The sequence below is a fragment of the Meriones unguiculatus genome, chromosome 4, assembly GCF_030254825.1.
Source record: "Meriones unguiculatus strain TT.TT164.6M chromosome 4, Bangor_MerUng_6.1, whole genome shotgun sequence".
Lineage (NCBI taxonomy): Eukaryota > Metazoa > Chordata > Mammalia > Rodentia > Muridae > Meriones > Meriones unguiculatus.
The window spans coordinates 30,591,398-30,606,817 of NC_083352.1; the positions used below are offsets into that span (position 1 = coordinate 30,591,398).

The 15,420-nt window shown below is 37.1% G+C and overlaps 1 protein-coding gene across 5 annotated transcripts in view; it reads left to right on the forward strand.

Moving 5' to 3' along the window:
- The window catches only part of Tusc3 (tumor suppressor candidate 3), a 160,922-nt gene extending 147,092 nt beyond the window's left edge, over positions 1 to 13,830 (forward strand). For 2 of the 5 annotated variants that reach the window (XM_060381623.1, XM_021662505.2), the window contains 3 exons: positions 217 to 291; positions 4,697 to 4,787; positions 13,361 to 13,830. In XM_060381623.1, coding sequence (XP_060237606.1) covers positions 217 to 291; positions 4,697 to 4,787; positions 13,361 to 13,376 — 182 coding nt within the window. In that variant the 3' untranslated portion in view covers positions 13,377 to 13,830. Of the gene's footprint in view, positions 1 to 216; positions 292 to 4,696; positions 4,788 to 8,052; positions 8,100 to 13,360 lie in introns of those variants that run through there. The other 3 variants (XM_060381622.1, XM_060381621.1, XM_060381624.1) reach the window with 3 other exon arrangements.
- The last annotated feature ends 1,590 nt before the right edge of the window (positions 13,831 to 15,420 follow it).

A 15,420-nucleotide genomic window follows, 5' to 3' on the forward strand; every position in this document is an offset into this window, starting at 1 on the left:
AATTTTATAACCAATTTTTTAAACTATGTAATTCATATGTGTTATGAAAGTCTGAAAAATTAAGGCAGACTCACAGCTTGGTAATTGTATACAAAGAATTGATTGTCTTGTTCACATTTGTCCTTTAACTGTCTGGAACATCATATTCAGATCCAGGTGAAAAGAATAGCGGATTTTATTCACACCTGCCTGTGGTTTCCTTGACAACTACTATAGATGCTGCTATCACCATGGGGATGGTTCTTCTAAACGAAGCAGCAACTTCCAAGGGGGATGTCGGGAAAAGACGAAGTAAGTTTATGTTGCTGTATCTGCTGTTGTGTTTTAGTCTCAGGATATATTTAATTCAAAGGGGAAACAGAGAAGAGCCCTTTCTAAACAGACTTCCTTAAGAATTCATTTGTGTTGCAGGAAGTTGATTTTTTTTTAGTTTTTTTCTCTGATGTGTGTAAGAATGGACATAAAAACTGTTCTTCCAAAATGGCATTTGGGTGCTTTCTGCCCATCACATGCCCAGGAGAAGTAGATGGCATCACGCTGTCAGGGATGCTCTGGCCCATTTCTGCTTTAGCTGGTCTCAGCTGGGACATTCTTGCTGCACAGATGGACAGTCCTGAGAGATTTTATTGGCAGCAATATATTTTTATGTCATGAGACTCAGGGATCTCACAGAAGCCGGTACAGATGCAGGAGCTGCTGTTGAAATGTCTTTTGTGCACAGATCCTGATGACTGTCTGGTCCCCTCCACATCTTTTACAGGCATTTAAGAGCACATGGGGAATCTCTCTGTTCCAGGAAAGGCAAGAATTGCCTTTTCCAGGAGCTTTGCTTTTCTATTGTTTTCCCACGATTTACAACTCTGTCAGATGGCCAGCATTTTAGGTTTGATCAATTTAACTTTTATCCTTTGAAGGGACTGTTCAATCTCATAGGATTGTAGGAAAAAAAATCACATTTAAAGTAACGGACATTGGTACAAAAAGAACAGTGTCTGGGGCATTGTCTTCTGCCCAGAGAGTAACAGGTCAGGAAAGGACAGAAGCTTGAGGAGGGGTTTCATAAAAGTATTTAAAATACTCTAGATTTGCTTTTTCTTACAGTATTTTTAAGTATTGTGAGTATTTAAATAGCTATATTGAATACTGAAGTTCATGAAGTAGTGAAATGTTTGGAGGTATCGTTGAGCCTGGCTTCAATGTTCCTCACATGATTTCTTCACTAACATAAGGAAACTCAGAACTGAGCTCATTGCCTTGAGTGTGGTGACATCAGTAAAGTGCTACATGTTTTTAATGTTCTTCTTGGGATTGGCAAGGCATTTTTTTTTCCAATGCAGTTTATTCAGGAACCTTGAACAATCCTCGGACCCTGGGGAAAGCCAGCCCACAGCTTAAATAGCCTCTGGGTAGCCAACCCAGGTGTGCCACGTGGGCAATGCAGATAGGTCCACATACATGGAAGCAAGCCAGATCCTCAGCCTTAGCCAAATGTGGAGTTGTTCGTGACAGAGAGCACTCACCATCGGGAAGGTGGAAGGCGGAAACCAGCTCCATCTTTAAGGCATAGCATTCCGCAGCTCTCTACAGTTCCCCCTTTTTGTTTTAGACGCATCAGGCAAGAGTAGAGGTCTGATCTCTGATATTAGAAATAAATTGGGACTTTGTACCGATGTTCGTTTAGGTGTCATCCACCCAAAGAGCATCAGACTCGTCCGATACCTTTTTCTCAGAGGCGGGACCTGGGGCATCAACCCGCATGCAACCAGACATGCTCTTCTCTGGGTCCAAAGCGGCTGACCCTGAGTTTGGCAAGGCATTTTAATGCTTAATGTGGTTGTATGTTAATGTTATTTCCTCCAATATAAATCAGAGTAAGAGCTTTGTAATTTATTATTTAATCTCGTATCTGTGATACAGAACATAAGAGAACATTGCCTTGAACTTCCTTCTTAAATGATGTTATGTTTTGTTGGGGTGAGAAGAATGCTTGTGAGAAAAAAACAAGAGAGGATCACACAAGGTAGAAAATGCCATTACCTTTGGGTTTTAGTCTGCTTCTGGTTTTGAATTTTACACCTGCTCTGATTATCACTCTTGCCCTTTCGACAGAGAGTGGGCTTCATTGAGCCTCCTTCCCCTGCTGTTAACTCACAGACTCCTCCATTCCCCTTCATGGATACTAGAATAACAATATTTTGCTTTGACTACATAGAGACAGAGTGGTGTGTCTGCTTTGCTTGATCAGAGCTTTGGAGCCTCATTCTCCATTGCTCTATTCCTCTTCTAAACAGAACATAAGAAAATAAGAAAGAAAAAATGTGTATTAGAAAGTTTGAGAAGGTAGGCATTAAAACTGTCTAAGCTTGGTGAAGATTCTTTCCCAATCTGTAGGCAGTCATTGTTTTGATGACGGTGTCCTTTGCTTTACAGAAGCTTTTCAGTTTCATGAGGTCCCATTTATTGATTGTTGCTCTTAAAGCCTGTGCTGTTGGAGTTCTGTTCAGGAAGTTGTCTCCTGTGCCAATGAGTTCTAGGCTGTTCCCTACTTTTTCTTCTAACAGATTTAGCGTATCTGGTTTTATGTTGAGGTCTTTGATCCACTTGGACTTTAGTTTTGTGCAGGGTGATAAATGTGGATCTATTTTCATTTTTCTGCATGTAGACATCCAATTAGACCAGCACCATCTGTTGAAGATGCTATCTTTTTTCCATTGAATGGTTTTGGCTGCTTTGTCAAAAATTGAGTATTCATAGGTACGTGGGTTTATTTCTGGGTCTTCAATTCGGTTCCATTGATCCTCCTTTCTGTTTCTATGCCAATACCATGCAGTTTTTATTACTATTGCCACCTCCCAAGGGAGGAGCAGTACTGTTAGGCCACAGAGGAGGACTTTGCAGCCAGTCCGGAAAATACCTGACAAAAGCGAGTCATATGAAAGGGGAGGAGGTCCTCCCCTATTAGTGGACTTGGAAAGGGGCAGGGAGGAGATGAGGGAGGGAGGGTGGGATTGGAGAGGGAATGAGGGATACAGCTGGGATACAGAATTAACAAAATGTAACTAATGAGAAAAATAAAATTATGGAAAGAAAAAAAACTGTCTAAGCTTAATGAGATAGTTGGAAGAAATCATTATGTACTTTATATCCTGGATCTGATATCAGTCATACTTTGAGATTATACAGCTTTTGAAAAGGTGTTTTACGCTCTTTCTCTTTTGCCTTGTCTCTCTGCGACCCCCTTTCCCTTCCCCTAATAAACCTCCCACGTGGAAAAAAAAAAAAAAAAGAAAAGGTGTTTTACTTTATTTTCTGTTAGTATTCATGTGAAGCTAACAAATCAGGGTGGTCACAAAATCAGCTGTGGCTGGATGCTACTAAATGCTCCTGATGTTTGATCATTTCTGCTCTAATCGGTGGCTGATATTATTGAAAAGACTGCATAGACAACAGTGCTCTGAACCGTGTTCACAGAGCAGCCCCTTCACTACTACCTGACTTCAGGATTGCTGTCAAGCCTGCTTTCCTTCATGTACTAGCAAAAGCTCTTTTCCCGCTATAGAAGCAGAGATCTGTTTCACTGCAGTGTTCTTCTGACTTAACATTTTTTAATCTTTGTCTTTGCCTGCTTTTCTTAATTATTTTACTCTCTGAATATTCCCTCAGACTAACAAATATGTATTATGTCTTAATTATCCTACAGCTGTTTTATTCATATGCAGTATGAATAATGTGTAATTCTAATGTGCAATTTTATAGGACAGGTCTAAATACAATTTTTTTTTATTCTAAGCAAGTCTACATTTAATTCGCTAATATACTTTAAACTTTAGAAGCAGGTCTTAATTTTACTAATAGCAGTGACTATTACTTAAATATTCATATAATATATGAATATATATTCATATAGTATATATATAGATTCATATCTGCAAACTATTCATACTCAAACCATATTTATGTATGATAACTAATATGTTTCATTAGTTATCTATGCTGAGTCAAAGTAGAAAAAAAATGAAAACTGAGACAGCAATGTCCCAGTTGTCCGATTTCAGTATTACTGAATGGTGTTGAAGGCCTGGACTGCAGCACAGCCACAGGAACATGGCCCTTTGCAAAGTCATAGAAAGTTCAGCTACAGCAGTCTGACCCCGCGACCTGCTCTGCAATAGTTTCTCGTCCTTGGCTTTTGCTAGAACATATTCCCTACCCTTTTGTTTGCTGCTGCGATATAGTATTTCTAAGTAACATGAGCTCTCCTGAGGCAGTCTTGAAACCAATAGCTAGAATTTCATTTCTGTATGAAAATCACAGGAGGGTTTTTGAGCGTCTGCCAAGGCATAGGCACCTGTAGTGGGCAGGGCTTCGTAATTCGGGGGCTGATAAGCCTGTTTGTCACTGTCTACATTTGCTTCTTCTTTGATGCCTCTGGGACATCGTAGTGCTTATAGAAACTTTTTAAAAAAAGAAAATCACAGTATTAGATCAGTCAATTTTATTGTTTCATACCCCAAATGGTACATTTTCATTGAGAAGAATGTGGAAAATAATGAATACACTGTATTGTGGATTATCTGGTATGTGGTCCTTATATGTGCCTAAACTGTTGCATGTAAGTATTTTGTAACTGAATACATTTCAAAAGTACCAATATTTGCATGTTTTTAGACCCTAACAGTGTTGTCTCTTTTTCTAGTAATTTGCCTCGTGGGATTAGGCCTGGTGGTCTTCTTCTTCAGTTTTCTACTGTCAATATTTCGTTCAAAGTACCACGGCTATCCATATAGGTAATATATTTATACTAGTACGGATGTTTTCATTTTAAACAGCATAAATATTTTAGAGTTAATATAATGTAAGTATCTGAATTACTGGCTCTCTGATTTTAATGCTATTCAGCAAGGTATAAGCACCCAGCATTTTTTCAGCATAATGGACCTGTGCAGAGACATCAGACAGTTCTTGTTACCAATGTGTGTTTTCATTTTAGACTGCATGTGCATGTGTATTACATAGGTAGCAAAATGACCTTGAAGTAACAGACTTGGACACATTTACTTCTCCTTATTTACTTGTCATAATTCAAGATTGCTTTCTCATGGAATGTACTCTTCAGTGTCCTTTAAATGTTGCAGCATCTTTTAAATGCTGCAGACTTGTAATAGGAGGACCATCAGAATCTGAGTCCCTATCTGTTTCCAGTGTGAAGTTGACCTTCACTGGGTAAGGTGACACATTCTCTGTGATGGTGCTAAGACTGTAGAGTTGGACTCAAGTGGATAGAAATGTAGATGGACTCTCTTAAAGTAACTCAGAGGTGGGAATCATAACCTAAGAATTGCTTTGTGAATGTGAAATTCAACAGGTTAGATGAAAACACAAAAGGAGTTGTTGCTAAGCAACAGAATCAGTGGAAAGTGGGAAGAAAGCTGGCCAAGAGAGCCTGGGAACCGTGATGTTCTAGCAAAGAGAGGTCAGAGTGAGGAAGCAGATGGCAGGCTTTCCACACCCTCGGGTCTGTGTTGTGCCATTGCAGCAGGGCGGAGGATCACCCCACTTATTTACCTTTCAGTGAGAAATTACTTTCTTGCGTTTATGTTATAGTGTTCTTCTGTCAGTGTCTTCTCTAGGAATCCCTACAAGTTTTGACTTTTCATTTCATTCAAATATGTCCTCCTTTTCTCACAAATTTTAATTCATTCCATTATATTCTTAAAACCTTTGATTTCCTCTATATGACATGAACCTTTCTTGATTAAAATACAAATAAAATGAATATTCTGAAGTTGGCTCACACAACATATTTTTCACACAAAACTCATTCATCTTCATGTATGTATCTGCTTAAAGCATAACATCTAAACTTATATATCTATCTTGCTTTCTTAAGGCTTCTCCGTGATAGTAATGAAAGTATTGTGCAGCACCAATCTGTAGCATACCATAACTAAATTCACAGATTGCCTGAGGCTGTGATAGCTGTCCTTGCCCTGAATCCAGTCTGGTTGTGACCATAGGCAAATTGCTTAACTTTTCTAACCTTAAATGTTCTTGTTTATAAGTAAAGACAATTTTATGTACTCATTATTATGTGAGATTTTGTGTGTAAATCTCTTAGATCACCAGTACGTAGTAGTAATTAATTACTCAATAAATGTTTAATGCTAATTATCATTAATACTGGTTATAAATATTTACACTCATATTTGACTTTTTTCTAAATGGAGTTTTCTTCACGGTGCACACCAAGTAGCTTTGGTTCATATATACATAATTTGAGTGAAGAACAGATTTTTACTGAACCTTTTGATGAATTTAATTGGGCTCCAGAGTCCCTTGAAACTTGCCAGTGAAATATCAAGACTCTTAAAGATTTTATCTAATTACCATCTGAGACATAATTCAAACGACATTTTATTTAGCTGGTAGCACTGACTTCATTTTATATATTGAATAAAAATTGACCTAGTCCTTTGCTCTGGTTTCTAAGAAGATAGTGCTGGTATGAATAGATGGTGGTCTGCACTTAGAGATAATTATCTTCTCAGCCTTTTCTAATGACACTTGGACTTACAAGTATTTTCTATAGACGTCTCTAAGAACATCTATGGATCTTCAAAGTCCCTACTGTAGTAAGAGAAAGCATGAAATATTTGTATTCATTCCATCACTGTGCTTCTGACTGTCTGAGGAGCCTTAATTGGCTCAGAGTGACAGGGTAGCATAATAAGAAAATAATAATTAGGAGCAGGAGATCTGAATGCAAGTTTGGGATATGCTTTTGTACTTTTGGTAAGAGCTCCTACTCTGTAGTTGCACAAAGTCTTAATGAAATGTATTAGATCATCTCCCTGTTAATGTAGTCTTAGAATTAACTATTTCCATATCATTTTTCCCTCGGCAATGATGTAGTACTTTTAGGGGGTTGGAGAGAGGTAGTTAAATGTTTCTCGTTTCTGTACCTGTGCCAGCATCATTAGCTATTTCTTTATATGTGCGTATACATACCTACCTCAGAATTCTATGTGAATAAATGCATAGTCTCTGCTGTACTCTCAGTTCTCAGTGACTTCACCTAACCTCCTTCATTTCCACCAGCCACTTTATCATTTATTCTATATCATTTCACTATATTACATTGTTTTGCTAAGCTTTTATGTACAATTCACTTATGTGTTTTCATTTCTTTTCTTTCTAGAAAACTGTAGTAGGAGAAAGAGTCCTTAAATACATCATGTTGTGTGTACAAAGGACTGTGCACATAATAGGTGCTGATCGCATACTCGCTAATTGAATCTTTTTTCTCAGAACATTCTCTACCTTAGGGTGACACAAAGGAACCATTAAAACAGCGAAAAGCACAAATCTGTTACCTTGTCTAGCTCCAGCTCTAACACATGTTGAGTAATACTCCTGGAGAGTTGTATATTTGCCCCACACAACTAAGAGAATTTATGGAAAGATTTTTTATTTTAAAAAAAATAAAAGCCAGATTGTACTAAGTATATCCAGTAGGCCCAGAAAAGTCCTCTCATCCTAGAAAAAGAACTTGTAGTTAAATTTGCCTTTTGTTCTTTTGAGTTATGATCAATAGCATTCAAATGACATGAAGTTGAGGAACTTCATAATAGCAGCTAGATATGAAAGACACGTAAAATGTAGAGAAAAGGTGAACATGAACAAGCTTAGCAAGGGGGAGAATGCTTGTAATGTATAGTGTTTACATATTTCATACTTATTTATACATCTCAGCAAAATCTGCAACTGTAAAAATATAGAAAGGGTCTGCATGCAGATTCCATGACGGTGACAAGAATTTCACTGGTGCTGCCTTTCTCATGCCAAGTTGTAGCTCTGAAGAATGGCAGAATGGCATGAAGGTCCAGACAGACTGTTCAGAAAAAGTGTGGGTGCTCTAAAGGCACATTGTCTGTTGCCACTCTTGTTTAGATTAAGAATTCAGTCTAAATCTTATAATAATGTGCAACTGGAAATCGATTTTTAAGGATTATTTTTCCATATTGTTATATTTCATTGTGGTGTGTTGGAAAGTGATCTGGACATTGAGTGAGAAGATGTGATTTGGACCATGGCACATAAAAACTCTGTACCCTCAGGCAAGTCATTTCATCGTCCCTTACCTTTCAAATATAGACCATGGTATATCTTTTCAGTTATAGTAAGCTGCTGCTTTGTGAATAGATAACTAAGATAAGCCAAATTGCAGCCTGACACTGCTTTACTTAGCTGCTATAAGGACAAGGCCTCCAAACATATTACACAATGGCCTTTGGCAAACAATATGTGTTATTTAAATAATAATATATGAACATAGCCTCCACTTAGGCTTACTATTTTGTCACTTTTATAGACTATAAAACTGCTCACGTGACAGAAATATTTCATTCTACCCAGTTAAAAAAAAATGTAGGCAAATCCCTTTTATCAGAAACAAAATTAATCTTAATATATGATATTAACATAAAAATAAGTCCAAAATAATTTTAATAAAAAGTTCAGAATAGTGTCTGGATTCTTCTTTATCTGTTCCTTAGGCTTCGTTAATTGTCTCTAGGCCTTTTCAAAAGAAAAGTGGTTTCAGAGCTGAAACTTTTCAGAGTTCTATAGTCTCTTGGTAAAGAAATGGCCTCAGGAGTTTAGACTAATGAGATCTCGCCAAGGACAGTAATACTAGTATCTCCATTTACCACTTAGAAATGTAGACGATTAAACACTAGTAGACACATGAATCAGGGAAAGCACCAACTATAAGGGGTTAAAATTTAACAAGTGGTCAGTTGTGGTATACACCTGCACTTGGGAGATGAAGGGAGGAAGATCAACAGCTCATTGCCTGTCTTGACTACACACTAATATCTTGCCACGATTCTTCTTTTAAAAAGAAGAAAATCCAACCCATATTGTATGTAGTGGAGAAGTGAGGTCCTTCTTCCCCAGAACGTTTTACATGAGAAAACAAACAGTTTCCCATTGACCACATATGTGATCCTTGTCAGAGCGTGTACCTGGCCACTAGAGCTCCCTGACTCTTCCTATGGCTTGAGAATTTGGGAATTATAAGCAGTAAAACATCTCAATACTTCACCAGCTCTCATTTGCATGAAATCATTGTTCCAAGTACTGTGCACATTCGGGATTTACAAAACACCAGGGAGAGGTGACGAGGTGAATAAACAAGAGGAACGGTGAGCCACTGTCTCCCAGCATTTCAGGGAATGCTCAGGGAAGGAACAGAAACTATCAGCATAGAGTCCTCATCCCATAACCTCCCTAGCAGTTAATTAACTACCTTCTCCTTTCAACCTTCGTGCCCTACATTTTGTATCATGGCACTTATGCCTCTGCTTTTCTTTTTTGATTATCTCAGTGCCGGATATATTTGCTCTGAGATCCAGAACTAAGTAATTACTTAAACAGCTCATCTTCTTCATATCCCAAGTCAGCATCATCTTTGCATCCAGAATGATGCTTTATTCTATTTTTTCCTATTTTCAGTTTCTCACTGACATAGGAGTTTGAAGAGTCCTTGTACTCAGCCCACATCCTCATCCTATACTGTTAAAGGACTTATCACCTCATATTTTTTCCTCAGTCCTGCCATTTTAGTGATACTGTGTGTACCTGGGACTTCCTCTCTGGAGAAAAATCTGGGGATGGCTTTTGGCATGATTCTGTGTGAAGTATGCAATATTTGATGAGCAACATCACGTTGCTGACTGCTGATTAAAAGTGACTCTGGGAGGGTCTACAATTTAAGAAAATTTGAATATGTTCTATTAAACTTATTTTGAAAGTTAAATAATGATCTTTCTGGAATATCACCCTCAAGAAGTCAGGACACCATGTTTTTTCTTTTTTAGTTTTTTTGTCGTTTGTTTTGTTTTTCTTTTTTTCTGAATCCTGGATATGAAGAAAAGAGCCAACATAAAGAAAGAAGCATTTGAGATCATCCTTCCATTCTACATTATAAGCTAGTATTCCTTGGTATCCCTTACATACTTTAAGGAGGAGTAAAGCTCCAGAGATAACAAAAACATACCTATATACCTGAGGCTAGAAGAAAGGAAGTGTTCAAGGATACCTGTACAGGTTCCACCTGCTATTCAGTCTCCATATGAGTAGTCCACTCCTTTGCTCATTGGCTTCTGGCTTAGACTGTTATTACCTCAGATGACAAAGCATAGATTCATATCAGAACTAGCCAGCCAGGAGTTGGTGCTGTGAAAATATGCTGAGTCATGTAGCCACAAGGAGAGTCCTATGGCGTCAGCAGGAAACAAGGGAGCAGCCAGGCAGCAGCTTGCACTTTGAGAAAACTCAGGATTTAGTAATTTAGGTTTAACTACAATTTAAAACATCCATACATCTTTATGATAAATAACATAAGTGAAAATATATAAATCCCATTCAGTGTGTAATTGTAAAAGAACAGTTACCTGTTTGACCATATATCAGCATGGTTAGGTAGGCACAGATAAGAAGAGAAAAGATACATTAGATTGAGCTAGATAGAAATAAGACTAATCATGAGATGTTGATACCAGCATGATGCATTCATTCTAGAACATGTCATCTTATATAATGAAAGTAAAACATCCTAAGAATAAAACACCCAGAGAATAACAGCTGGTGCTTTTCTAGGAAAAATATTTTTAAATATTTAAAAACAATATTTAAAATATTGTTTAAGTATTTTATTGTGTATATACTAGTGTTTGCCAAAATGTACATGTGTGCACAACATTCATGCTTGGTAACCAGAAGAGGACATGACTTCCAGTAGAGTGGGAGTTACGGATAGCATTGAGCCACCTTATCATTGGTGGAAACTAACCTCAAGTTCTTCAAGAGTAGGAAGTGTTTTTCACTGTTGGGCCATCTGTCCAGCTCCTAAAACATTTTTGTCAGTATTTTATTTCAAGTTTTTCCAATATTTGAACAGTATGCTAGGATCATTTTTATGTTTTTAATTAAAAATGAACATTTAAAATATATAAAAATGAGCAAATATTTTACTAGGTTTACCATGTAGTTTAAGACACTTAATAAATGATCTATATGATTACACTTGTCATTTCATAATGGCATTTGAATGTGATCATTGTAAAATAAATACTGAGCGTTTCAGTTTGGAAAAAAGTTCCAGAGTGTTCAGATAACATCTTTAGACACTAGTGAGTCAATTTTCATATTAAGAATGTAATCATAGGGGGTTGGAAAGCCAGCTCAGCAGTTAAGAGGACTGCTTCTCAACTCTGTTCTTCCAGAGGACCCAGGTTCAAGTTGAGCAGTGCTGCACCTCACAGCGCTGCAGTCCCAGGGGATCTGAACCATGTTCTGGCCTCTTTAGATACCAGACGCATATGAGATACTCAGACATACATGCAGGCAAAATATGCATACAAATAAATTTAAGAAAGATAGTGTAATCACAGTGTTCCTTTTATACTGCAAATACCTTGGTCTGAATATCAGAACTTTTTATAAATGTTTAAATTCTTTTAAAAGGCACAAAATTATAAAGGGTCATATTAACTGTTTTTGCTTTTATAGAGATGTATTTTTAGCAGTACTGTTAACTTAGCTGCTCTATATTTTGAAGGTTTGCAGTTCCCAGTAAATTGTCTCGCAAGCATAAGGCCCTGAGTCAGAGCCCCAAACCCATGTAAACAAATCAGGAGATGGTGGTGCATAGTTGTTACCCCACAGAGTTGAATATATGGATTTGTAGCCAGTGAGAGCCATGTGACAGAGCTGATTTAGTAGGAGGAACAGAGTCAGCTGTGGAGAGGCGTTGAGGACAGCAGAGAAAGCAGATCCGTGAGGCTCTACCTAGCCAGTCTAGCCTAGCCTCCAGGCCAGTGAGAGATGCTGTCCAATTTAAAAAAATAAAATAAAATAAAATAAAAGGTGCAGAGTGCCTAAGGAACACCAAAACTGTTTTCTGGTGGGAACTGAGAGGTGGGAGGAGAAGGAAGAAAAGAGAGGGAACAATGAACTTACAAATTCTCAGAGTCGGGCTTCCACTTGTTCAGCTTTGATTAAAGTGGCCTGCGTTGGGTCTGTGCGTAAGGCAGAGTCTTGCTGCCCCAGCGTAGGAACCACATCCAAGCCAAGCATGCCAGTGTGCACTGGTAACTGTTGCAGAGGAGAGACAGAGATCATCAGAGCCAAACACTTGAGCTAGTCTTCAAGTTCAGTAAGAGACTGTCTCGATCAGCTGAGACCGTGAATGAGGAAGACACCTGTCACCAGGCTTTGACCTCCATCCCCACATGCACTTGTGCTTACACAGTGCTTGCACTTTTGCTACACACACACACACACAAATTTGATGATGGTTTCTCCCTATTAACCTTTGTTTTTCAAGATAGCCTTACCCCCGGAACAAGCTTGTAACAGGGCAGAGAATGCCAAGTGAGTGAGTGCATGTGCCTAGCACACAACTCATTCTTGCCAGTCGCTGTTGAGCTTGACCGCAGTGAATGCAACTTGTATCCACAAGGTGGACTAATCACCTTCTTTGTGGAGGTGACACTTGTCTGCTACAGTCATGTGCTGTCCCTAAAATAAAAAGTGTCTGCATACTGGTATCAACACATGCTTTCTGTTTCCAGCGGCTCTGTAAAAGACATTATGTGTATTGCATGTGTTTGGTCCTAAATTATCAAATATTATCAAAGCAATATGTTAATGTTTTATTTGTATATGTAAAGGTATCATATGTACATAATTTTTTTATTTTTCTAAATGTTTTATTTAACTTCATAAATCATTAGCACTGGAAAGAACTTTGGGTCATCCACAAATAGTGTTCATTTTACTAAAAATGAAGTTCAGAAAAAGAATCATGCATACCTAGAATATAATTTAAACATTGATATATTAACTTTACTAGTTTGAACAATTTTATAACATCCCAACTGCAATAACCATTAATTTTTTAAATATTTCATTTAAAAGTAGCTTATCTGCAAAGTTATAATTACTGTTACACAATAAGCAAAAGAATTATGAATTCATTAAGAATATAAATTTTCTTTAAAAAATTCAAACTTAGATATTATTTCAGCCCGTTCCCTGTAGTTCCCCCAAATCTCCATTGTAAACACTGATTTAGCTGTTGCTCAGTTAGCATTTATTGTGTCACCTCAGACCCATCCCTCTCTGTAAGCTTGACCCCATTACAGGAACTCTTTTCAAAATCAGACCCTAAGAGCGAGGTTTCAATTATCTCAGTATAATTATGGTATTGTTACATTTATGTGAGCTAATTTAGAATGGAATAGTTTGTTGTGTTTTTCTTTCGCTCAGTATGTAATTTTTTTTTCTTTTTCAGCTTTTTAATTAAATGAAGCCAAATGGGATTGCATAAAGTGAGTGTTTACCGTGAAGAGAAGCAGTTCCTGACATATTTGAAATTCTTAAGTCCATTCTTTGTTGATTGTGATACGCTAGCTTTATTCTTGTATGATTTTTTTAAACTGTGGATTTTCCTAAAAAAAAAAAATTAATTTATAGAAATGGATATGTAACAATCAGTAATCCACAATGGAACATCAAAGTGCTTTTCAGTATTCTCAGTGTATGCCACAGGAGTAAAATAAATGACAGTGTAACTATGAATTCATGTTTTAGAACTGTGTTTGCTCATTAGTAAGGAAACCACATGTTAGTAAAGAAATTCATGGAATGTATGTAAAAGAATTACTAATACTGTACAAGGGTAGAGTATATGCATGAAATGTATTGTGTGGACAATTACTCTTACTGCTGTTTCACTTATAAAGGACGTGCACTGTTACAAAAGTGTCTTGTTATTCTTACTCACAACTACATCATGATGTATATAAGATGAACTAGATAAATGTTAATGCAAATTCACATCCTTAACCTAAAGAGAGGAACTTTGGGAAACGTAAGACTCCAACATGAAGAATGTCACCACACCTCCAATGGAACCAGGCAATAGAAAAAGGACATTCGTGACTGCCACTTACTATTTCTCCTTTCTTTGAAGTTGTCTACAAATTCTGTCTTAAGAGATCCAACCTGATCTTCTATGGTCATATTCCTTTTGTTTAATGGAAGCATCTGCCTTATCAATGCCCAGGTACCAGGATGAAAGGTTACCTTTCCTAGAATGACTCAATGAAGCTTTTTTAAAAAAACAAATATAGGAGTTAAGTACTGATACCTTTGTAACTGACTTGTTTATATAGCATACCCACATATATTAGTTTTTCCTCACATCTTTTAAATGAACAGGAAATACAAGTAATTTTCTGTGAGTTACAGGGACAGTGTAAGCCAACTGAAAACCAAAATATAAGTTATGCTTATAACCAAGCTCTCAAACCTGTTTCATGATTTGTTTGTTTTGTTGTTGTTTGTTTAATTCTGTACTGCAACTCAAAAATGAATTCAGGTAAATTTTCTTTATTTGGTTCAGTAAATTTTATCATTTTTTTAAAGCTTATTAACTAATTTTCACTAATCTGAATAGTAAAACTGTGGAGTAATTTGTTCACCGGCAATCCAAGCTGTGTCATCACAAAGGTGAATACTGTGTGTAGCCATTGAGTTTACGTATGTTGTAGTTCTGAAGGCGAGAAATATAAAGGTTTAATGGAGCATTATCCTAGCTGTATCCTAGGAGAGAGTGGTCATTATCTTTTCAAAATATAACAGTCTCTGAAATTTCATAATCAGAAATATATTAACTTGATTTGTTACAATTTGTTGTTCCCTACATCTCAAAATTATCTATTTAGTTAATTATATGATACTGACAAAACATATCAAATCTCACGCTAAAGGTCAATAGTATATATATCCATAACCACAACTAGGTTATCCTAGGCCATGGAATGGATGTTGGGAGGTTAAGTATTTCCTTATTTTACGTTAGTAAGAGGTTTTTCAGGCAACATTTTGAAATTTACTCAATATAAAAAAATAAGTCAATTAATTACAGTTTTTTTTTCAAGGGCTATAACTTCAGATCCAAGGGGATCCAACACCACTCTGGCCTTCCCAGCATTTGCATTTATGTGCACATAATCAAACACAGATAATCAAAAAAATAATGTTTTAAGTTTATTTAATAATTTAATAACTTAAAGAGTTACAGGTGGGACAAAAGAAATGGCTCAGCAGTTAAAGGGTGCTTGCTGCTCTTCCAGAGGACTCATGTGTGGTTCCATGCACCCACATTAGGTGACCGTTATAACCATGTGTAACTGCAGCTCCGTGGCTCTGTCACTTTTAACTTATACCCATATCCCATATGACCTAAAGTGAAACACTTCTCATGCAGCGGGTCATAACAGAAGTCAGAAAGGAAAATGTTTTGGATGAATCTGCAACCTGTCTCTGTAAAACTGGCCAGATAATCAA